Source organism: Sciurus vulgaris (assembly GCF_902686455.1).
Source record: "Sciurus vulgaris genome assembly, chromosome: 9".
Taxonomy (NCBI): Eukaryota; Metazoa; Chordata; class Mammalia; order Rodentia; family Sciuridae; genus Sciurus; species Sciurus vulgaris.
This window is the reverse complement of record NC_136469.1, coordinates 28,338,438-28,364,929: the sequence shown is the minus strand read 5'-3', so window position 1 is coordinate 28,364,929 and position 26,492 is coordinate 28,338,438. Positions and strand designations below refer to the sequence as shown.

General features: G+C 36.7%; 1 protein-coding gene and 1 pseudogene across 5 annotated transcripts in view; one reads left to right on the top strand and one right to left on the bottom strand.

Annotated features, from left to right (window-relative positions):
• LRBA (LPS responsive beige-like anchor protein) overlaps positions 1-26,492 on the top strand; it is a 723,813-nt gene that overhangs the window by 643,639 nt on the left and 53,682 nt on the right. For all 4 annotated transcript variants that reach the window (XM_079154183.1, XM_079154182.1, XM_079154184.1 and 1 more), the window contains exon 48: positions 4,288-4,455. In XM_079154183.1, coding sequence (XP_079010309.1) covers positions 4,288-4,455 — 168 coding nt within the window. The remainder of the gene's footprint in view (positions 1-4,287; positions 4,456-26,492) is intronic.
• Positions 23,334-24,966, bottom strand: LOC306669950 (tubulin beta chain-like; annotated as a pseudogene). Its single transcript has one exon. The product of its transcript is annotated as a tubulin beta chain-like (transcript).

Genomic DNA, 26,492 nt, shown 5'->3' with positions numbered 1-26,492 from the left:
ATCTGTATACTGTACTTTTTAGCATATCTCAAGTGTTTTAGTCTCTGCCTAATAGATCTCATTAAAAAAAACAGATATCAGCCCCAAGACAGTTTGTCAAGACTAATATGAGTCCCTCTGGATTGGATTGACAATTTCTGTGAGGCTTCATATCATAGTCTTTTCATAGTCTTATTTGATCCTTAGCAATTGGACATTAGTTACTGATTTATTTTATAATAACTCAGATGAGTTGAGTATTATTGCATTGTGTTGGACATTTTAGTGGATTTTCTTTTTTACAGATTTTACTCAGAACACACATTGGATGTAAATGATGTATACACCCTGCTAGGGGAGTACTAACAATTGATTGGTTAGGTTCGAGAGCAGCATGGGAAGAATGTTACTATCCCCTAGCTGCAGACCGTATTTAATGCCAGTCTTAATGAGGGTTGTCTGTCCTAAAGGCTTTGAAAAACTCAGATGCGTAACATTCTACTAGCAGTGTATGTGTGACTAAATATGTAGACTAAATAAGAATTTTATATAATGAATACTTTAAAAATCTTTTTTTTTTTATAAAGAAGGTTCTTTAAAGAGTTTAGTAGAGGTTTTATGATTTTTGTCACTGAACTTCAAAAACAAAAGTTATAAAATGTAGTCCCAGGGTTTTCCATTTTCAATTATTTTTCGTTTGCATTTACTTTCTCTTTATTTTCCTCCAGCTTGTCCTTCCTTCTTTCCTCAAGTCTTTAGCGGGTGCATTTGTTGTCTTGTTAGGCAATTGTCTTTCACTGATATCAAGAGGATGTTAAAGTCCTGAGTGCGCTTTGTATTTGTATTGAAATCATTTCAAAATTTCTTAGAATTCTGTGTCACAGTTACCCTTTGGACATCTTTTTTTTTTTTTTTTTTTTTGGGTGCTGGGGATCGAACCTAGGGCCTTGTGCTTGCAAGGCAAGCACTATACGGACTGAGCTATCTCCCCAGCCCCTGGACATCTCTTTTTAAAGCTTTGGTATGTTGTAAGAAATGCGTGAAGCTAACTAATGACATTTTTAGTTTACTTTTTAGAAAATTATTTGAAGTTAAGCTGGGTGTGATGGCACACACCTGTAATTACTTGGGAGGCTGAGGCAGTAGTATTACAAGTTTGAGGCCAACTTGGGCAATTTAGTAAGGGTCTGTTGCAGAATAAAAGGTCTGGGGATATAGCTAAGTGATAGAGTGCCCCTGGGTTCAAGCCCAAAATCACAACAAATAAATAAATGTTTTTTTAAGTTTATTCATGAAGGTGATGTGTTTATCAAACTCTGAAACAGGTTCTGCCAACATTCGTTGAATTACCAGTTGACCTATGACAGCTTCTGGCAGGGCTGCACCATGGTGCTGCTGTTTTCTCTGCATGTGTGTTTGCAGAATAATATGAGTATAGAGTATTGTTCCTTTCAGCATTTTTGCTTAAAATTCTGATGCAGTGTCAAGATGTAAAGCTTTAAGCATTTAAATCTACCCACTTCACCATTTTGAATGTGCATAAAGAAGTAATCAACCATTAGGAAAACTCATAGTGCTTTGTTTGATGAAACATAAAATAAAATTGCCCTCTTTTTTAGAGCTTTAATATTGAGAAAATTCATTTGTACTTTGTCATTTGCTGAACCTCCTAGAATTTTATAGTCTCAAATCACAGCACCACGGACACTCAGGAGACTCCTGACTGTTTTATCTTATTAAACAATTTTGAAATCATTAATTTTTAATTAGCTTGGATGCAGGTTTTTTATCGTTTCAATAGTGTGTGTATAAGAACTAAACGTTTTTTATTTAAACTACTGGCGAGAGTATTATTTACATAAATAAGTAGAGGTTCTAAGAATACATACTGTGAGTTTGCTTCATATAGTAACACTTCTTAGTAGATTCAGAGATGTTATGTGTTAAAGTGTTAGAATAGAGCTTTTCAGCAGTTTATTAACTCAGAATTTTGAACAACCAAAAAGGATGTAAGCTCAAAGATATGTGTAAGTCCTTCCCTGATTGAAAGTTCTAATTAAGTGAATTGGAGAAAATTAACTGAAATTAGCTGTCAGAAAGTCACATTTAAATGAGTGATGAGCTAGTCTGGCAGTAAACATTTAAATGATATAAATTGCCATTTAAGTGTATGGTTTAATGTTTGTCATGCATTAATGTGACATGAGACTGCAGTGACAATCAAGCAGCTTGCTCTAATTTGAACATATTTAGGGCTTTTGTGTGGAGTGCACTGCACACAAATTAAGACAATTGCTGTTTTTATGTGTCACTTTAAACGTGTGCCCCTACTCCCTCCCATCCCTACCCAGGCCTACGTAAATGAAACGAACGTATCAATTTTGTGTGCAACTTGCATTAGTGGTTCCTAGATTTTAGATTCATTTTAAATGTGTGTACTTAAAATAGGAATTTACTTCAAGTTATTACAAGCCCTCTCCTCTTATTTCAAGTAAAATATGAATTAATTTTGTGCTTTCTTTTTACCAAATTGGCAAATATAATGAATTTTACAACAAATGTCTAAAATAGTGACTTTCACAACAGAAACTAGCTAAATACTTTTTAGGCACATTTTATTTCAGGTATACTTTGGAAGTGAGAATTGCCTCATGCCTATAATTTATAGAATTATATTTTATAGTATTGCAAAACCATGTTAAATGTTATTAGTTAAGTGGAATTTATTATTTGTATTTAGCCATAAACATTTTTCTTATAATACTTATATACTTATAATAGTATAGCATCTATTTACACAAGAATACTCCTGTGAAGTAAAATCTTTTGTCACATATCTCATTGATTGCTTGCTATAAATGTTAGTAAATTTGGGGACTGGGTGTGTAGATCAGTGGCACTTAGTATGCACAAGGCCCTGGGTTCAATCCCCAGCATGGAAAAATAAAAAAGAGGTTATTTAAAAACCCACAGATCTCTTATCTGTGCTGCAAAACACAACAAAAATAAATCATGATCATATACTTGTACTCTAAAAATTTGTGCCGATTTCAGTGAGACACATTACCAGACATAACTTGGTATACTTTTAATTAAGCTTCAGCATTTTAAGACTTACTTATTGGTAAATGAATCCGTAATGTTAAACTTTTATTTTGGAATAATTTGGAACATTGCATAATATAAAGATGAATACCTTCCTAAAAATTAAGTCTCCAGTTTTTAAAACTCTAGTATTTATAGCAATACAATTCAGTAAACACGTGTTGTTACCTATTGTATTTTGGCACAATGCTAGTAAGTGGGAATATCATGATGAATAGAAAGTGGATCTTGTGCCTGGTATTTCAACTGAATACTTGATTATGTTCATTCATTATTTATTGGGCACTGTTATGTTAATAACAAAATATTTGATCTGGTTTGATATTAATACCTAGAATAGTAATACCAGTCTCCCCCAGAAACTCTAGTTTGTTAGCAAAAAACTCAACCAAAATAACTAAACAATTGGGTTAATAGTTGTTGTAGTGGATGACAAAATATTTTAATTCCAGAAAAATTATAAGTATTTCAAGTGGATAGTAAATTTTTAATGTTTTCACATTTGCTTTCCCAAAGTCACCTTTACACCGTATGACCTCCTTTGTTTGAAGCATAAATTGAGTATCTGTCAAGGCCTGAGTTACAAATGTGATCAAAATAGGCCCAGTCCTGGTCCTCACACTGCTTACTGTATTGCAGGAGAATATTGAAACATAAGCAGTTATTATACCAGAATGATAAGATGATAAATGCCAGAAAGTCTCTCATCATATACAAAGGAGAACAGATTCTGATAGAAAATAGGACATCAGAATTGATTTTATTTTATTTTTTTCAAGGCAAGGGGATTGAATCCAGGGCCTCACATGCTAACAAGCACATGTTCTAACCACTGTGCCACATCTACCCCCAGTTTTGTTTTGGGGGATTTATTTTTGCTTGTTTTCTTAACTGACCTTGAACTGGCAGTTTTTCTGCCTCAGTCTTCTAAGTAGCTGGGATTATGGTCATGTAACATCAATTCTGTTAAAGTCTCCTTTTTTAAAAAAAATTTCATTAGTTTTGTATATTTTTGGTGGTACTGAGGGGTCAAATCCAGGGCCTCATGCATGCTAGGCTTTGCCACTGAGCTACATCCTCATCCCTCTTAAAGTCCCTTTTAATAGTAAGTTTAATGTTAAACTTTCCTATTTGTTCTAAATATATCTCTGCTTTCAAATTAGAATTCAGCCTAATGATATGATTTACACCTTTTTTTTTCAGGCCCTGGAGAGTGAATTTGTTTCCTGCCAGCTTCACCAGTGGATTGATCTCATTTTTGGTTATAAGCAGCAAGGACCAGAGGCTGTGCGAGCCCTCAACGTGTTCTATTACCTGACCTACGAAGGAGCCGTCAACCTGAATTCGATAACTGATCCTGTGTTGAGAGAGGTAAGTTATCTGACTAAAACACAAACTGCTGGTATTAAATATCACCTTCACTATCCTTAAATTGTACTGGTGGAGAAACTGGAACCAGATGGATGAAGTGAATTAAGCAGGGTAAACTGTCAGTTAGTGACGCAGTAGGGACTTGAACCCAGGTCTTCCCTTCTACAAAATGTTTGCTTCAATGTGCAACGAGAGCTTTTTCAGTCCTCTTTATAATTGTTGTAGTTTGAGAAGCTACTTACATGACTTAAAATACTGGGAAATGGCAATTAATTAATGAAATATTGGAAACAAATCTAAATGCAATGAAATATTTATTATGCAATACATAAATATATATATATAATTATACAGAAATCAATAGTGGAATCAAAGTCTAAAACTTTCCTGTGTCATCAAACTTGGTATTAGATATTAATGAGATTTGTTTTATTCTTGTGTTTTATTTTCTAAGTTAAAACATAGCATAGTTTTGACAAATGTATTATTTATCAAAAATCCTGTGGATGATAATGTATTTTTTGAGTATTTCTAATCTATTTATACATCCTCCTAACTCTAACTTGTCTTATATGAAAAATTATAGAATTGAACACATACTATCTCAAATGTATGTACAATTTTAGAAGAGAATCTATATTAAAGAAACTAGAGGCTTTGATTCACAGGAAAAATTGCATATTTAGAAGGATACATTATTTGTGTAAGCTTTATTTTTTTCACCAGGACTTCATTTATTCCTTTATAGTTCTACTTATAATGTGACTGTGTTGAAAATATATAAGGACATTTTAAAATAAATTAGCATGTTATTACTTGTCTCATGTGCTTGATTGAAGTTAGTACACAAGCAAAAGCATCATGTACCAGATATGCATTTGCCTTCACTTGTTCTGTTCAAGTTTTGAATTGCTGTTTTTCACAATTTAAAATCTGTGGAGGCAGAGAGCTAAGTCATATGAACTAAAGACCTTCCAGAGTTTCAGAGTTTTTTTTTTTTTTTTTTTTTTTTTTGCGGTGCTGGGGATTGAACCCGAGGCCTTGTGCTCGCAAGGCAAGCATTCTACCAACTGAGCTATATCCCCAGCCCTCAGATTTTTTTGAAAATGTTGCTTCCAGAACATTTTATTAGAAGTACTTATTTTTTTAGAGAGACAACTGACTGGATGACACAGAACATACATGGGTTCAGTATGTGAAAATGAGGTCAGATCAATGTGCAAGTAGCATAACAAAATAATCCATTGTTTTATCAATAGAGCAGAATAGCTTGAGTGTGTTTACTTTCTTTTATATTGTTTTAGTGATATTGGAAAAGTGCTACCTTATTCTATTGCGTGCAGCACTGCTTCAACACCCATGCTGCAGGTTTTGTTTTCCCACGTTCCTTTGTGGTAATTTTCATATTGTTACACAGCTGATCTACAACTGAATTTACACTGTAAAATTGATTTATGTTCTACTTCACATGCCAGCATATTTCTTTTGTTGCTATATAATATCTGTAGTTTTAATTTTCAAATTCCATAATACTCTATAAGGTCACTGTGGAAATCCACTTAACATGATTTTTCCCAGTGTGAGATGCTACTTAAAAAAAAAAAAAAAAATGACTTCTTTTGGTGTGTCCAAGGTGATGTAACTAGCTCCCCCTTCAACTTAGGGTAATTAAAGTCTGTGCAACATTTATATCATCAAGATGGTGCTCAGTCTGTACCTGTTTGTCATGACCAGTCAGCTGGTTATTTCCTCTTTCAGTGGCTCAATGTGATTGACCTTTTATTCTGTGTTGACACCTCCAACACACACACCAATGATTTCCAAAGTTTATTGTGTTCTGTTTACAGCATAGTCTTTTAATCAGTATTGTCTAATACAACTTAATGGAGTGATGAGAAAATTTATATCCACACTGTACAATACAGTGACCAGGAGCCACATGTGGTTATTGTGCACTTGAAATGTGGCTATCGTGATTGAGGGACTGGATGTTTAATTAATTTTAGTTGATTTAAGTAGGCACATAGGACTACTAGCTACAGCATTGGACAGTGGGATCTAGAAGACTGTCATGAATGTCTTTGGTTAATATGTATTCTGACTGATTTCAGGACATGATCTGAAAGTGAGACAATAAATGTTTGTTAAGTTAATTTGTTAGGTAAGATATTTGAAATTGGGCGTAGAACATTTAGACATCAGGTACATAATGAAATATAGATATGAACTAAACTATGTATTTTTCTTTCACCTCAACTATATAAATTCAAATAAGGTTTTGTTTTTGTTTTTGTGATACTGGGAACTGAGCAGTACCAGAGACTCTACCCCTGAGCCACATCCCCAGCCCTTTTAGTTTTTATTATAAGACAGGGTCTCACTGTTGCTCAGGTTGGCCTTAAACTTGTGATCCTCCTTCCTCAGCCTCCTGAGTTGCTAGAATTACAGACATACACCACCATACCTGGCTCAAAAAAGTTTTTTTTTTTAAATTTTGATAAAATACATAAAATTTATCATTTTTTTGAGTATACGCTTCAGTGGCATTAAGAACATTCATGTATGGTAGTGGTTGTATCTCAGTGGTATAGTGTGTGCTGTGTGTTTAGTGTGCACAAGGCCTTGGGTTCAATCCTCAGTGCCAAAAAGAATGTCCACATGAATTGTACACTACAATTCATCTCCTGAAATTTTTAATCTTCTTAAACTGAAACTCTCTACACATTAGATAGTAACTCCCCTTTCCATCCTCTCCTCAGTCCCTGACAACCACCATTAAACTTTCTGTCTCTGTGTATTTGATTATTCCAGGTACCTCCTATGAATGGAAACTATGTTATTTGACCATTTGTGTCTGACTTATTTTACTTAGCATAGCATCTTTAAGATTCATCCATGTATATATCATGTACAGAATTTTCTTCTTTTTTAGAACCAAATAATACTCTTTTTAAAATTTATTCTAATTAGTTGTATGTGACAATAGAAAGCAATTTGATACAGCATATATAAATGGAGTGTAATTTCTCATTTTTCTGGTTGTACATGATGTAGGATCCTACTAGGGCTGAATAATATTCTGCTGTATGTCTATACCACATTTTTTTAATCCACTTTTCTACCCATGAACATTTTGGGTTTTTCTTACCTTTTGACTTTTGTGAATTATGAAAACATTGGTGTACAGGTATCTGTTCAAGTCCCTACTTTCAGTTTTTTGGAAAATATGCCCAAAAATAGAGTTGGTGAATTATGTGATAATTCCATGTTCAACCCTTTGATAAACCACCATACCAAACAGGTTTTTAATATTTATTTTTAATGATCATTATTTACTAACGACTGTTTAAAACCTTCATTTAAAGTTTGACTTCCCTTTCTTTCCCACAATAACTTCCCATTCTTGTCCTCTCCTTGGTTCCTGATGACCACCATTATGATTTCTATCTCTGTGAATTACTCCAGGCACCTCATGTAAGTGAAACCATACATTATTTGTCTTTTGTGTCTGACAGGCATTATCAGAAAATTAAGCCTTTACCAGATAGTTTTCCATTCATCACACCCTAATTTATTTTTATATTATATGTAAATGTATTATACATTAGATCCCACATTCATTAAATACATATGACCTGTGATGTTCTACATATGGTATATATGATGCTGTTGAAATAAAAATGTCTCTTTGTTATTTAGCATTATTAATATATGTCTGATTCACAAAGCTTTCTAAATGTTATTAAAATAGAATCTTTTATTATTTGCCTTTCCATAGCATTGGCCAGTGCTAAATCTTACGGTATGAGGCAGTGTGATAAAATAAACAAATAAATAAAAGGATGTAGATTTGATTCCTTTAGTGACTACTAGTTGTTTGATTTGGATACTCCTCAACCTGTTTCCTCAAATATAGAATTGGTGTGATCTTGCCCACCCATAGAGAATTAGGTAAGGTGTCATTATGTAAAGTGCCTGGCATATCAGATCATAACATTCAGCAGGTATTATCCTTTCCCTCATATTGTTCAGAGTTAAATCTGGGTTAGAAAACACAATTATAAGATGACATCACAGAATCATAAAATGTTGACACTAGAAAAGGTATTAGAGACCATTTCCTAGCATACACATGCAGAGTTCATTGTAAATTGAGACAAGAAGAAAGCAGAAAACAAGAATATGTCTTGTTTAATGTATTCTTTTTTTTCAATAACCTTTTATTGAATCCAAATTATTCTAATAAGGTTAAAAGGTTGAAAGGTGAGTCCTGCCCTCACTCAGCTAGAGTTCATTATCTAATGAGAAAATAGAGATAAGTGAACAATTAAAATACACTGATAGCCGGGCACAGTGGTGCACACCTATAATCCCAGCAGCTCAGGAAGCTGAGGCAGGAGGATTGAGAGTTCAAAGCCAGCCTTAGCAAAAGCAAGGTGCTAAATAAGCAACTCAGTGAGACCCTGCCTCTAAATAAAATATAAAATTGGGCTGGGGATGTGGCTCAGTGGCCGAATATCCTGAGTTCAATCCCTGGTACCCGACCCCCCCCAAAAAAAAAAAAAAAAAAAAACCATTGATAATTCAGTATTAAGTGTGTGTGTGTGTGTGTGTGTGTGTGTGTGTGTGTGTGTGTGTGTGTGTACATGCACACAAGCCCAGAGAATAGGTACTAAACTCAGACCAGTGGAACCCGGGTGTATTTTTCTGGGAACTGGGAGGCTGGATTGGTATATTGAAGGATGATTCAGATCACTGAGTAGAGTCATGGGCAAAGGTACTTACACAGAGGATCCTGCATAAGTTTCTGACATGTATATAACAGGGATCATGGCTGGAGAATTGGGTATATGTGAAATGGATTGAAGGTGATAAGGTAAGAAGGAGAAAGGAACCAGATTATGAAGAGCCTTCAATTCCATTAAAAATGTATATGTGCCATATAAATACATATATATGTTGTTTATAAATTATAAAGAAAATGTTATTGCATTATAAGGCAGTGAGCAACAATCCGAGATTTATAACATGACCACATGTTCGTTTTAGAACCTGTCTTGGAAGAAGTTAGAAAAGATAAGAACTGAAAAGTGTCTATTGGATTTTTCTCACTAAGAAACCATTTGTGATCTAAGAGAAAATAGCTTAGAAGCTAGAGGGTCGTGCTGGGAGTGGGAGGCGGCGAGGTAAACAGTGTGTAAGAGAAAGTGATTTAAGGGAGGTTTTTAGGGGGTTCTGTTTGTTTTGTAGCAATGGGGCTGGAACCCAGGGCCTCACACATGTGAGCTCTGTCTCTGTCTCTTCCCTAAGGGAAAAATTGTTAACAACGTTATTGAGATATAATTCAATTCATATGATATAATTAACTCATTGAAAGCATATAATGGATTTTAGTATATTCACAAAGTCATACCAGCTTTACTACAATTTAAGAATATTTTTGTCAAAATATTTGACACAAAAAGGAATCCTTGTTCCCATTAACAATCACTCTTACGGAAACTTTTCTCCTCTGGGTTGATATTTGACTGTGTTTCATTGGAAAAATCCAAAAAGTGGGAAGCATGTCAGATATACAGAAAGAAAGCATGTAAGAGACTATCAAACTCTACAAGAAAGTGGAAAGGAACAAAATCCAGAGCACAGATAGCGATAAGCTCTGGACGGGAGGGAACCACAGTACCTCTTCTGAAATTGGAGAGAAGGGCAGTGTGGCATGGAGCCTTGCAGAATGCAAGTCAGTGTGTCTGAACTAGGGGTGGCAGGGCAACAGGATTATCTATGCACGTTTCTACCAAGGATGAGCCAGTAGTTATGGAAATTTCTGACTAGTGATAGATGCCTAATAGGTTTTGCTTTAAAGTTATTAATCTCTTTCTGTGTTATTTATTTCCTTTATGTGTTTTCAACAGCAAGAAAATAAGTGTTAAAAAAAACTTGAATGAAGAAGGGGTGTGTGTGTGAGTGTGTGTGTAGACAGACACAGGGGCATTTTGCATGGAAATATGGTGAAATGTATAAAAAAGGATTGAGGTGGAAGGTGGGGGCAATGGAACTGATGAAGGGATATTGTCCAAATGATGAAATATGAATCTGGGATGGATTGATAAACTCAGAGTTTATGTTTTTATTCATTTATTCAACAAATATTCATTTTGTTCAAGGTACTAAAAATACAGAGCTGAGCAAAGCAGACAAGTTTCCTTCCTCATGGAGCTCAAATTCTAATGGAGTGCACAGAAAATAAATAATAGAGGCTATAATTGCAGTTGTGATTTGTGCTATGGAGAAGATAAAGGCCAATATGGTGGGACAGACAGAGTTGGTGGTAGGGACCTGGTTAGGAGATGGTCACAGACTGTCTCCCCGTCTTCATAAACTCTGGGATTGCAGTAAGACTATTCAAGGACATGCAGGGAACTGGTTCCTGCTCCTGGGGCCACACATGTTTCTGTAAGTCCCCGCTGGTCCAGCCTCCAAATCAAGTCTTATCCCAGAGCTCCTGGCCATTGTAAAGCTTTCACCATTGCTATCTATGAATTTATAACCCAGCCCATCACCAAGCCACACCTGTCTTTTCTTCAGAATCTTGTCCCAGTGAGGTGCTTTCACATCACTAACAATGGTACATTTGTATACCCACTTGATTTAATGAAAACATTGTTTCTTCAAAATCACAATCATGGTACCAGGATAGATTTGTGCCTTTCTTAAAAGTATAAAAAGCAGACCAGACCAATTTCTGTTTGGTAGGTGTACTTTTGCTTATTTCTGTTCACTAGTTTACACTTAGTTTAGTTCAAGACACTTTTGCACTCACCAGTCATACACAGATGCAGGATGCCAGCGTACATGTCACGCATTTGTCTCTACTTGGCAAAAGCTCCATTCCTCTGGAGGAAGTTGCTGTTCTAGAGTGAATGGTTAATACATATGGCATAGTAAGTGATCATAAAAATAATCTCTCTATAAAAAGAGCACTAAACGATAGAAATAATAACCATAAGAGGAGGAAGAGTAATCAGAGAAACAGCCTGCAGCACATTAAACTTTTATGTTGTTTTTAATTTTTAGAAAACAGCTGGGTTATCAATATACATTTACATATATCACACACCAGAAAGAAGTTTTTTCAGGCAAACATGCTAATCTTTTTTCAAATATCTTGTGACCCCACCCTAACTACAGAATATATTCTTCTCTTTAGCTGCTTATTCTGCAGACCCCTTTACTCCTTTTTATTTCTCTCTGGTATTTTTTTTTTCTTTTTTCCCTGATTTTACTGTATTTTAATCTACTCTATTTTCCCAGCATTATATAGATTCTTTGATAGACAGGGACAAACAAAGAAAAGTTAGTCATTTTCTGGTTATTAGTTAATTGAGGGAATTCAGTTGGTGAGAAATAAGTTTTTAAAAACCCCTCAATATATGCACATATGTATGTGTGTGTGTGTATGTGTGTAACATAAACGAATATGGGAGCACAAAGGAGGAGCAGCCAATCAGATTAAGTGAGAATAAGGAAGTAATAACTGAGCACAGTCCTTTTTAATCTTTTTTTTTTTTTTTTTTTTTTTTTTTTGAGGTGCTGGGGATTGAACACCCAGGGCATTGTACTTGCAAGGCAAGCACTCTACAAACTGAGCTATATTCCCAGCCCTTGAGCATAGTCCTTAAGAAATATGAAGTAGGTGAAGCAAAAGAAACAGAAGCAACACATGAAGCAGTGAGCTAGCATGTGGGAAGAAGCGTCAGTGGCTGTGTGAGTGGAATAAACCACGTGGTTGGTGAGAGGCATAAAAGAAGTTGGTGATAAAGAGCAGCAAGATTGCTGATATCTCTAAAACTTATCTGGAATCCATTTGTGTCTGTCTATTATTAGTTGAATCCACCATCACCATTTCCCCAGGGACCAACATTAATAGACCTGGCCACCTATTTCTTTACCTACCTACATTCCACTTCCACAGAGCTGCCAAAGTAGTATATGAAAACTATAAATCAAATTTTGTCACCCCTTACTTAAACCTTCCTGTTTCACATTAAACAGAGGGTAAGATCCACATGATCTGGCCATGCCTACCTCCCTAATTTAACATCATGCCATCTTCTCCCTCATTTATGTGTCTTGTCATTCTGACCTCTCTGTTCCTGATCACATGAGATTTGTCACTGACTTGGCACTCTTTTACGATAGCTATTTACTCAGTGTACCCCAGATTTTCATTCACTTTCTGACTCCTAGTCTGTGTACATCAGCTTGAAGTTCACCTCCTCAGAGATGACTTGCCTTTAGATTCACAACCTAATTATCTTTTTTTAATTGCCTTAGTTTGTTTGTACTACTGTAAAATAATCCCACAGGTTGATTTTTGTTATTGTTCTGAGGATTGAACTCCAGGGGTGCTTTACCATTGAACTATATCCCCAGCCCTCCAGGGGTGCTTTACCATTGATCTATATCCCCAGCCCTTTCTGTTTTATTTTGAGACAAGATCTCACTAAATCGTGCAGGTAGGCCTCAAACTTGCAATCTTTCTGCCTCAGCCTCCTGAGAGGCTGGGATTATAGGCATGACTGAGTAATTTATGAGCAATAGGAATTTAGTTCTCGTATTTCTGGGGTCTGGAAGTCTAGGAAAAGGATGGCAGCAAGTTCATGTCAGGTAAAACCTGGACTTCATTTCCAAGATGGCGCCTTGTAGCTGCATCCTCTGGAGAGAACAAATACCGTGTCCTCACAGGGCACAAGATGGAAGGGGAAAAGCCTAAACTAATTCCCTCCAGCCCTTTTATAAGGTTCCATCCATTCATGAGGGTGAATCCTGGATGATGTGATCACTTTTAAAATGACCCTGCTTCTTAGCACTGTCACAATAGGGATTAAGTTTTAACACATGAATTTTGGGAGACACTCAGTTTGGAAAACAAAGCAGTTATTAATTTTTAACTTAACTGAAAACTAAAGGATGTGGTGCTTTGAAATCTCTTGAAACTTGACTGACCTTGAACATAGTTAATTTTCATAAATGTTCCATGTGAACTTGGAAAGCTGGATTTTCTACAACTTTTGGAGCTAGCAGCCTTTTTGTAGTAAGGTAGTAAATAATGAAGTAGAATTAATTAGCAAATGTAGATTATTATTATTAAATTTTTTTTTTTCAGTGCTGGGGATTGAACCCAGGGCCTTGTGCTTGTGAGGCAAGTACTCTACCAACCGAGCTACATCCCCAGCCCTAGATTATTTTTATTAATATTGTTTTGAGCTATCACATTTGACCTTTAAATTAGTTATTTATTTTATATATATATATATATGCATCCATATGTATAATGTACATAAGACTATGTAGACATACGCATTGCTGTGGAAGTATATTTTGCCATGTTACAGTGAAAATAGATCAGGTTATGAAACATAAAATACAAATAAATAAAGTGAAAGTATGGACCCTAAAATGTTTGTGGTCATTATCTTTGGTTAGTGAGTCACAGAATTCTGTCATTTTTCTCTTTCTATATTCTGAAGATTATTTCTCTTTAATCTTAGTGGGGACAACCACAATTCTTTTTCCCTTTGAGGAGCACATGCCCCTGCTTTGAAACTTGCACCAATGGTGAATGTGACATAGACTCTGAATACAAACTGGGCTGACTGGCTTCTGTGGTCACTCTCTGTGTCTGGGCTGTGTTCTCGACATTCACTGTTGCCAGGGTATAGTTTCTGTATACAGAGATCTTCTTGAAACTCTGATAAGGATGAAATCATGTTTAACTTCTTAAATTTTTGTCTCACTCAGAAATCACAGCACCTTCAATCTCTTACTTTTGTTTTCGTTTTGTTGTTTGACCCATTGAACTATGTGGGTTCCTTTCATACTTTTGAGCAATTTGAATTTATTTATTTGTTTTCCCATGGTATTTGACAGGGAAGAAAAGAACATTTCTAATTTAGGAGAAAATATCTTAGATATATCACAGTTAATTGTAATTCTTGTCAAGTACTAAGATTTGTGAATAATCTTTGGATTTGTTACTGTGTGTGTGTGTGTGTGTGTGTAATCAAATAGTCTTTACAAAAAATTTCAAAACTTATTTTTCAAAGCAATATATATTAACTGTAAAAATGTAAATAATAAAAAATCAAAAGTGAAAGAATGGAAAGCTGCCATCCCCCAATTTGAGATTCATTAATTCATGCCAGAGTCCTGTGCTGAAGTCAGAGAAAGTAGTTCCTTTTTGATGTGGTTGGATACATGCAGAAAAAAGCCTTTGCCACAGAATTCATTGCCCTTTACAAATACTTGAAATTCTGCCATTAGAGATCATGATTTGGTTACAAATCTTTTTTCTTTTTTTAAACAATCCTTTCCAATCGCTCAGCTGTCTGTGAACACGATTGGATAATAGATTTTGATAGAAGGGGAAGTAGGGACACAGCACAGAGCTTGTGCAGGAGAGCCAGGGCTGATCCTGGGTGTGCCTGGGGGTTGGAGGAAGGAAGGGTGGGGGCCCAAAGGCTGAAGAAGACCCACCACAGCAGCATTAGCAGGGGACATCACTGTGCCACCACTTGAGTGTGTACAGTGTCATCTGTGCCTTTTCATCCTGCACTTGGCTGTGCAAACTCACTATGTTCCCTGAGGAAGTATCATTTTCTCCTTTACTTTTTAGCAAATATAGTTTATTTTATGTTTATGTGAGTTTCAAAATGAACTGAATTTATTGATTTCTTGTAAAAAATGGATCAGAGCTCCTTCACGTAGATGGATGGGAAGAGGGGAGAGAGCCAGGATATAGCTCACTGTATGCAGTGGGCCTCATAACATGAAAGTAAAATCTGCAAACTATGTTTAGTGTCAGTGCTTGGTTTTCCCTCTTCCAAATTTATCCTTCCAAATGCTGTTTTAGCAACTCATAATCACCCTGAGAAGGTCTGTTTTCCAAAAGAAGCAGCAGCAGTGTTTAAGTTTACATGACCCCAGTTTCATGACAGCAGTAGCAAATCAGATATCTTATCCAAGGAAAAGCATTTTTGGCTTAGAATTCCATCACTCTCATGGTGGGAGTCAACAGCTCGTTTTGGCTTCAGCATTGCTGCAGAACACTGGCCGCAGTGAATCTTTCAAAAAGCATAAACACAATTGGTATTTATAGCATTGTTAACATTGGTTAAATAGTTGGGGGAGTTGTCCATAAGCCTGTTTTAGGAAGGTGAAGCAAGAATCTTTGTTGTGACTGCAGTAAGATTTAACAGTTGGACCACAGGATTACAGAGGTTGTAGCAATATAAAAAATTAGAAGTATAGAATGCAATAAGTTAAAAATTTCATGCAATTACAATTTCAAGTGTTCCAGAAACAATCCTGAAGCATCTCTGGTGAGAAGTATGTTACACAGATGGTACATTTGACACAGTGCAGGGCAGGAACTGTACAATGAAAAGCCAAATAAACGGTAAGGATTAGTCAAGTTTTAATTGAAAGCCTGCATAAAAAAAAAACCATAAAATTATGCCAGACACTTTTGTACATCAAAACCACAATAATCAGACAGTTTCCCTTAGTCAATTAAATGAGCATCAAAGTTGTCAGTAAAGCTAATCTTTGTATTTCACTCATTATGATCAGTGAAGGAAGTAAATAAGTAGCTAAGTTACATAGCCAAGGCTACAAAGCAAAATATTAATATTTTCATGCATTTAAAAAAATCCTTTTCAGTTCCGGAGCCATTCCACTCTGCTGATAATTTCTATCATGAACCCATTTCCTGTAGGCATTGTGAAAACAATGGGATATGAAATGTAGCCTTAAATCAAGTAACTGAATTTTGTTCTCTAAATTTTAAAATAAATACAATATTTTATTAAGTTTAAGATAAATAAAAAATTTTGCAGACCTGAAAAATCAGCGTAAAATGTTTGACGGTATGACAGATTTCTAAATTTTCAGAATAATAACTTGGTTTTCTTGGAAACTTTACTTGAATTTTAGTCATTACTTTTAGTTTTCATTATAAGTTCAAAGAAACAACTGAAATTCTATTCTGTTCATATTTGGGAAACACTTAAGAACAATTTTTTTAAATATGGGGTAAACCATGTTATAACTGTAAATCTGTTGTCTTAAACTTGTTTGTATCCCTGCCAGTGCTATGAGAGAGAGAAACACAAGCACGTGTGTATGTGTGTGCGTGTGAGCGCGTGCACATGCGTGCATGCATGTCTTATCTTCGAGATTTAAGTTTCTTGAAGCCAAGGAACATGTCATTTAATTCCTCACTACATCTCAATTTGATGATCTGAAACAGTGGGTGCTCACAAATACTGTTGAGAAAATTAAACTGGTTCCTACCAAATGAACAACTGACCCAATGACTGCATCTTTTCAAGGCAGAGTTTGAACATATTTGGTTTTGAGAAATACTTTAACTTCTGAATGCAGTAAATTAACTCTCCTGTTGTGTGTTTTAAGAACTTTTTGCTGTGTTTTCACTGTGTTCGCCTTGTGGCATTGGGAACCCCTTTGAAGACATTCCACGTATTTTTCTAGGCAGCTGCTTTATCTACTCATTTCCAGTAGCCAGAGATGGAGGTGTTTTGAATGAGCACATCAATGTTCTAGACAGAGATACTGTTTGAAATTATCCATGAGCACAGTGCCGCTGAACATTATTGAGTGACGTTTGTTTCTGTTGGTTGTGTCTGCTCTGACTAGCTGGTTTCTTTCAGATTGGCAGCTGGGATTATGCTATAGTAGATGGACAGCTACAAGAACTGGAGATTGTAGTGAGTCTGAGCTGGGCCTCAACTTAATGTGCCTGGAATGCAGGGGCCGGTTACAAGACACTAATGAAAAGAGCTGTGTGTATATCTACAAATTATCATTAATTCATGTTTTACCTGCTTTCACCTTAATGTTGGTAAAAATAAAATACTTTTTCTCCCTTTTTTATACCACTCCCCTGAATATTTACCATTACATTCTAATTTTTTAAATAAGTTTTATTGTATTTGAAAACTTGCTTCTCTGCTCTTTGTGAACTCTATATTGTTACGTGTGTGCCTTCTTATCTGCTGTATTTTTGTGTGCTGTTTGGAGGAAAACATGTTGTTTACTTTAAAAATGTGTGTACCTTTCTAAAGATTTAATTCTTAAAAGACAGAAAAATATTGTTAAAACAGGACTCCTTGGAATCAATTAAATTAGAAAGTAAGCTCAATATGACTAAATCAACTTTATCAGCAAGACACCAGTTGACCAGTTTTTGACCAATTAATCATCTGGAGTTCTTAGCTGGTTAAAATATATTTCTGGCTATTATGTTAATGGATAAATTAAACTTCATAAAATCATATGGAATATTGTCAGTCTTTCTAAAGGTTTTCATATTTTTTTAGTTTAGATTTCTTTTGAAATGAATTTGTTGTTGTTGTTGTTCATTTCAAAAGTAGTCCATCCTGTCAGATGTCAAATGGTATAAAAATGAGCATAATACAGATTTTTATTTTGCCAATCTTTTAATCCTCACCATAGAGAACAGCTAGTGACGGTTTGATACCTAGCCTTCCAGGCCTTACATGCAAGTGATATGCATGTATGTGTGCTCACTAACCCATGTCAGAGTGCGTGCGTGTGTGTTTGTGTGTATTTTTACTTATATGAAGTCATACTCTATATACTTTGGTAACTAGAGATTTTTCTTTCATCAGTATATTGTAGACTAATTTCCATGTAGGATGTATTCAACTCAACTTACTCATTTTATCTCTATATAATATTTCTTTTTCATAGTTTATTTAGGTAGTTTTTTTCTCCAAATTTTTAGTTAAAGAGTTCTGTAGTAACCATTTTTGTACCTAAATCTTTTTCCATCCATTTGATTCTTTCCTTATAAAAATTCTTAGAAGTGAAATCTTTATTTGAAAACATAAAAATCTGATTCTTTTCTGTAGTTTTTGATATTTTTCTTTGTGTCTAATTTTTCAAAATTTTAAAAAGGTCTTCAATCTATCCGATTAAGTTTAAAATATTCCATATCCACATATTAAAAAACTACATTTTCCCCCAAAAGATTATTTTTGACATTTATATTTTTGACTTCATTGAGTTTATATATATATATATTTTTGTTTTTAGAACACTTCAAATACATATCAACCTTAACTTATTTTTTGCATAATTCAAGTTAGGTTTATTTACTATTTTTTAAATTTTGTGAACATATTGTTCTGACTTCTAAAAAGTAACTCTGTTTTTCTTTCCCTATGTGAAGAGGGGAGTCTGGTTTCTACATGTTTTTAAATGACACTTCGCCTTTTTTTTTTTTTTTTTTTAAATCCAGGCAGAGATGTTGCCCAGCAAGACCATTCATATTATGTGGGTATTTTCCTGCTGGGGATTTCATCCCATCTTGTCCAGTACTTGTTATGCCTCCTCTTTTGGCCTTAGCAGTTAATATTACCAGGATTTTTGTCCTGTGGGAATTAAATACAAACTTAAATATATATTGATTAAGTGGTTATTTGATCTGTATTTTTTTTTTCAACCTGCCAATACCAAAGCTAGATTTTAACAGTGGCTCCAAAGGGTAAAGTGGCTAGTTAGCTTGACAGTCAGCGGTCCAAGTAGAGACTGCCAAATATCCAGCAAGTTGTTTCCAGTTCAAGTTCAAATGTGCCAAGGAAAAAGGAAAACTGGCACAAAACTGGTATGGTGTATAGCACAGTGCAGATCTCCAGAGGGTCTGACTGTAAATATTGAAAGAATTACATCTAAGCTATGAAGACTTGTTAAACATTTCTTGGTAAAGAGGTAGACTTAATTTGAGGAATGTTAAAATTTTTTAAATGTATTAATAAGTGGAATAGTTTTTTCTTACTAAATTATTTCATTGCTATTTCCTTCTTCCAATAGTGATTTTACATGTAACTATGAAGGGGATAAAATGCAATTTCAGAGTTCCGTGCTTTAGAAAAGCACCATATATATTAATTGCATCCATATGCTTAAGTTATTTCTATACTAACTTCCATCTTAAAAGAAAGTTTTACATTTATTGTTGATTACTGAGTATTGTACTAAGTTGACTTGTTTCCTCAGCTAGACTAAAAAGTTTACCTCAGAGGGAATATTTTCTTAAGTCAAAGCCAAATATTACACGTCCTAAGCCAAGACTACTTCCCTTTACTTCTGTTCCTTTTATTTATTTCTTCCTTTCATTCTAATGTGTCTATATTCTCTCTCTTCTCTCTATATATATGTGTGTATACCTTTATGTACATATATATAATTCCCATCTAACTCCAATCTTAAAAGAAAATTTATGTGTGTGTGTGTGTGTGTGTGTAGATATATATATATATATTTTTTATATATATATTTGCTTTTCCCATATATATGGCTATAAAATCATGCACGTATGTACTAGTTGGCACAAAAAACAATAGAACTTGTGTAGCTTGTTGAAAATCTCTTCATAATATTTCCATTTGGAAATCCATTAATAAATTCTCTGGGTAATATTTGAGATGCTGTTTATAAAATATAAATATGTGGTTTTACTAGAATATCTTGAAGTATTTGCATGGTCTTTTTTATTACTGGGTATTTCAACATCTGGAATGCTGCCTGCTGAATTCAGGTTTTATTATAGAAAGTAGTAACAGGCTATTTACAGAAATAATTGAGAATTGATGAATAAGAATGCTAAATAGTAAAGCAAGCTTTTAGTGGAAATGTTTTAATGGAATGTTTGGATTCAATACTAGGCTGTTCTGTAATGGTGGTAGTAATGTATCTCTTAGCTGTATCCCTATTGAATCAAGTTGCCTCGTATGGTCATTCATTCAATAAATACTTATTGAGCACCTACTATGTGCAAAACCTCAGAAGCACAAAAAATACTTGGCATTCTCCGTTTTCTAGGAAACTAATGGCCTAAGCAATAAGACAGAAAATTAATCTATATTTAGAATATTGAATAAATAGGCAGTAGAGAAGGTTTGTGTATGTTGCTCTGAGAGCAACAAGGGAAGAATGGCAGTAGTCTGGAGGAGGTCTAGAAAGATCTCGCAGAGGCCAGAGGAACCTGAGAAGGAGGCAGCCACACAGACAAAGGGAATAGAAAAAAGAGGAATAGAAAATATATGTGCACGGATTTAAAAGGCAGTATAACACCTTGCATGTCACAGTACTAGGGTGTGAGGGGACATTGGCAAGAACTAAGACTGGAAACATAAGCAGAGGCTGGATAACTATTAATGATGAGAAGTTGGTACTTAACACCAACCAGACACTGTGTTAAGTCTTTTACATATGTGCTGCAGTAACATCGTCACACGCTTAACTGATGGCCCAACAACTGTTCTCAGTGCTTTACGTTATCTCATTTAATCCTCACAACACTGCAATGAAATACCTATAGCTATTATCAAAATTAGATGAGGAAGTTAAAACACAAAACGTTAAGAAACTTGCCCCAAATCACTCTGCCACAGTGTGATGGCACTAAGTTTAATCACAGGCAGCCTGACTCAAGGCCCTGCCTAACTCTGTGCTGCCCTGCTGTGCCTCAATTAGGAACTCGGGTGGAAGGCTTTTAATCAGAGAAATTACATGAGCAAATTTACCACTTTAGAATTAAGCATCTTATAAGTTGGGCGTGTTCATCTCCTCTGAAAAAAATATGAAGGCTAACAGCTAATGCTTATATTTTTGGCCGCTGTGATATATTTTCATTTTCAGTATGGTTTTGTATTAGAGATCAAAAAATAAATTGCTTAAAGGCAGGAATGCTACCTTTCTTTTCATTGAATCTGTCTAGCCCCTTTTGAGATAACTCAAAGCCAAAAGTGTTAATAATTTATTGAAGTTGTTCAATGGGTAGTAGGGATCTGTTACCCTATTCCATAATAAAATTTTTGCATATTAAATGAATTTTAAGCGAGATCATCTGGTCTCTTCAACTCTAGGTGAAGGTGAGTTCATGAAAAAGTTAAGGTGTTTGTCAGTTTGTTAAGCTACCCTGTTATCAACCCACCTTCTTGAAGTTTATACAGGAGTAAGGGTACCTGTAGGTTTCCTGCAATTTCAAACTTCACTTATATCTTTATATTTGCTTTTTCTCTATAGAAAGAGCCACATGGAAAATCAAAATGAGGGCAATAAACAGATTTATCTGAGGGACTTTTTCAAATTCCATATATCGCTCCAGAATTTCTCACTTGGCCTCAACAATCTGTGCTGTAGTAAGACCCAGAAGTGGCTGTTGAATCACTCTAGTGTGTTAGGCTGAAGAAATGAGAATACTGCCTTCAGTGACATTTTTCAGAGCTTCTTGAGACTCGATTTGGCCTCTGCAGTAGCAGACACCAGTCCACTCAAGGCTCTCTGCCCTCCCTACACCCCCATTTTGCACTCATCAAGGACTGTGCTCATCTCTCAAGCTTGGTTTTGTCCCTAGATGAGGCACAGAGATTCTGGGCTAGCTTGCTGTATAATCAGCACTGGGTACACTTGGCTGTTGAGGGAGTATGGAGCGTAAGGCACTCTTCTCCCTCTTGTGTACCATTAAAGCACATGGCATTCTGACCCTTACAGTATACTTGTGTAGACAGACCATCTACCCTATCAAAGGTTACCATTATCAGGAGGCCAGATTCAAACAAATACTGTAGTCAGAAGTAGAATTGGGCAGTAACATTTGGTGAATATTACTAACATGGTGAAACTCAAGCAAGGCTTTCTAGAGAGGGATAGGGCTTACACAACTGAAGATGAGGGTGATCATTCTAGGAGGAGCAAGGGTGTGAAAGAAGATGAAAGGCAGAAATGGTTTATATTTGTGGATGAAAACCAGCTTGACCAAAAAAGGAACATGTGTGTAAGGTAGTAGGACAAGGAATAAAAGGAAGGAAACCCATCCGTGCCTGGCATTGGCCTTTAATATGTCAAGTGCTGGGGAGCACATGAAGACATTGACCAGAGGAACGTTGCACAAAGGACAGTTTGGGAAAACTCAGTTCTGCAAGGTACACTGAAGAAACTGAACAGAGGAAGAAAACTATAGAGAATGTTACAATACTCAACACTGGAAATTATAAAGAACCTAGTTTCAGAAAAGAATGATGAATGAGAGCAACTTCAACAAAGAAGTAACTGGGCTTAGTCAATGATTATATGTGAAAGAAAGAGGTCACATTTTAAATGTCAGGAAGATTCTGATTATTACAAAAGAATCAGAAGAAGAATCTATCCTTTGAGGAATCCTAGAATAAAATTAAATTTTCCAGCTCTCAGACATGTTTATTTTAAATGGGCTGAGGCCTGAACACAGTACACACATATGGACAGCATGCAGCAGTATAAATGGAAAGTTCACAGAAGTGGACAATCCACTGGCTATGGATTTGGAAATCTTTCAAACAGAAGTAAGACTGAAGTCCGAAAGAAAAAAAATTCCAGGAGAAGCATAGATTTAAAAAAAAAAAAAATCAGAGTGCTAAGAAAATATAACTTGTTAATTTTTGGATTTAAAAAGTTAGCAAAAGACAGAAAATAAAGGAACAGAGAACCAGTCTAGTTTATTGAAGCCACAGGAGAGAGAATGTGAAGAAACAGTTTTGATTAGCATTGCAAACTACTTCAGAGATCAAGATGAATGGATTTTAAAACAATGGGAAGAATCTGGAAGTAACAGTTGGTGATATAAGGGTGATTCCAGTTTTTTTTATTTATTTATTTTTTTTGAGAAATATCTTTATTTTAAACTTCAGGAAAGCGAACATAAAAACATACATCTCTTCACTAAAGGTGCACACATACTGTTCAAAGCACTGACACAGAAAACCTATACTGCTCAAAGATGAAATCCTGAAACTTGCTATCTCAGAAAGAGTCTGAACAAAAATTTGGAGCGTATGGGCTACATGCATTATTAGTATAGATATTTTAAGAAAGCGAATACTGCCCTTTTTAGAGGGGATCCACATTCTTATCAACCGTGAACTTGTGACAGACAAACCTGAGCAGCATAGTTCACCAGCAGATGCTGGAGGACAAGAAGTTTACCAAGGAAGCTGAGAAGTTCCTAAGCCTCCTCCTCCTCCTCTTCCTCCTCCTCGAAGTCTCCCAGTTCCTCGGCGGTGGCATCCTGGTACTGCTGGTACTTGGACACCAGGTCGTTCATGTTGCTCTCGGCCTCGGTGAACTCCATCTCGTCCATGCCCTCGCCCGTTTACCAGTGCAGGAAGGCCTTGCGCCGGAACATGGCGGTGAACTGCTCGGAGATGCGCTTGAAGAGCTCCTGGATGGCGGTGTTGTTGCCGATGAAGGTGGCTGACATCTTGAGGCCGCGGGGCGGGATGTCGCACACGGCCGTCTTCACATTGTGGGGGATCCAGTCCACGAAGTAGCTGCTGTTTTTGTTCTGCATGTTGAGCATCTGCTTGTCCACCTCCTTCATGGACATGCGGCCTCGGAAGATGGCAGCCACTGCCAGGTAGCGGCCGTGGCGGGGGTCGCAGGCGGCCATCATGTTCTTGGCGTCGAACATCTGCTGGGTGAGCTCGGGCACCGTCAGGGCACGGTACTGCATGCTGCCCCGGCTGGTCAGGGGCGAGAAGCCGGGCATGAAGAAGTGCAGGCGCGGGAAGGGCACCATGTTCACCGCCAGCTTTCGCAGGTCTGCGTTCAGCTGACTGGGGAAGCGCAGGCACGTGGTGACCCCGCTCATGGTGGCCGACACCAGGTGGTTGAGGTCGCCATACGTGGGGGTGGTCAGCTTCAGGGTGCGGAAGCATATGTCATACAGGGCCTCGTTGTCGATGCAGAAGGTTTCATCTGTGTTCTCCACCAGCTGATGGACAGACAGGGTGGCATTGTAGGGCTCCACCACCGTGTCCGACAACTTGGGCAAGGGCATGACGCTGAAGGTGTTCATGATGCGGTCTGGGTACTCCTCCCGGATCTTGCTAATGAGCAGGGTGCCCATGCCCGACCCAGTGCCACCACCAAGTGAGTGGGTCAGCTGGAAGCCCTGCAGACAGTCACAGCTTTCTGACTCTTTCCTCACCACATCCAGGACGGAGTCCACCAGCTCTGCTCCCTCTGTGTAGTGGCCCTTGGCCCAGTTATTTCCTGCACCACTCTGACCAAACACATAGAGTTGTCTGGCCTGAATATCTGGCCAAATGGTCCAGATCTCACTGAGTCCACTGTTCCTGGCTCCAGGTCCACCAGGATGGCCCGAGGAACATATTTGTTGCCAGCTGCTTCATTGTAGTACACATTGATTCTCTCCAGCTGTAAGTCACTATCTCCATGGGGTCAATGCCATGCTCATCACTGATGACCTCCCAAAACTTGGCTCCGATCTGGTTGCCACACTGGCCTGCCTGGATGTGCACGATTTCACGCATGATGCCGAAAGTGGGTGAAGGAACAGAGTTGAAGACCACATTGGAGCGGACGAAGGCTAGAGGGCTTGGTTTAGTCGTGATTCCAGTTTTGAGATCATAAGCACTACCTTACAATCTTATTCCTTAGTTCTCATACTCAAAAAAGCCCTTCCTATTGGATTATTTTACTGCCAGCAATCCAAGGGTTAGTAAGAAGTAAAGCATTTATGTCTTAAGAAATCTATGACCTTTTTAAATACCTGGAGGACTTGGAAAGAAAATTTATTATTATTTAACCTGTGATTATTCTGTCATTATTCTGTCACTGCCTTATGTGACACGAAAAAGCCTTTTCCTCAGAGTGGCCCGTGATATACCAGTTCTGTTGCAATTGAACTTTTAAAAGTGTTTAAAAGAGGAGATTGGCATTTTTTAAAAAGTTTTCTTATCATCCTGACCCTTTTCTTTTCTCTCTTCCTCTTTTCGGGGCTGGGGATTGAACCTAGGTCCCACACATACTCAGCATGTGCTCTACCACTTTGCTGGACCCTTAGGCCCCCGTATTCTTTTCATTTCAAAACAGTGTTAAATGCAAAACAGTATACATCGTCTTAAGACCAGTTGCATGAAATTTATATCTATAATAAAGATTTACGTGCTATGACGTCAATGTTCTTGGTCTCTCTGTAGTTGGCCTTGTCGACCATGCTCTTTAGAACTCTCATCCCAGGGCGCCCATATCACCCTCTGCTGCTTTGACTCCTATCCTCCCTGCCAGCTTTCTCTGTCTTCTTCATTCGTTCTTGGCACCATACCCTAAATCTAAGTATTTCTGCAGGTTCAGCCTAGCTGTTTGTGTGTGTGTCTCATGTGTCTTCTTCCTGGGGCTCACCAGTGCTCCTGAGCCCTGTCGCTTCTCAGAGTTGTCCCAGAGCCTGCTGAAGCAGAAGAGCCTTATCCCTGTGTTTTTTATGTATTGAGGTTTCGTGAAGATTTTATTTTAAAAGGGAAGTCACTTCTTCTACCTAAATACACACACCTGTGTATAACAAGAGGACAAGATCAGATACTGTTGACTTAAATTTCTCTTTCGAATGATTGACACCCAAATCAATACCTCTGATCTCTCTGTCATTTCAGAGACAGACAGTCTTGGGTTTTCTTTTGCTCACTAGACTGCAGATTCCACATTCTGACATCAAATTTATTGTCTTTCTCCCGTCAAACTTTTTTTCCCCCAACAAAAGCTCCTCCTTCTGTTAAATGCTTTACTATTCTCTGAAACATGTAAGTTTAAAAAATATAGTTTTGTCTTTTTTCCTCATTGTTCAAAGTCATCAAGATTCTCCAAGACTTATTGACTTTCCACAGGATATGACTCGCATATTCATCCATTTCTTCCCATTGTTGTAGTTTTCACAAAGATTACGGTGCATGACTTTTGGACAGTTCTCAGAACGTCTAAAGAATCTGACTCTGGGCTCCTCACCATGCAGTGATCTATGGAATCCTGAGCTAGATTTTAGTTTCCTAAAATAACACGTTCACTGTCATCTTCCTATATAAAGTCCTGCAGTGCTTCTTCCTTCCCTATCTTAGCTGTGTTAAATGAAGATCACACTTGAGTCTTAAAACTAA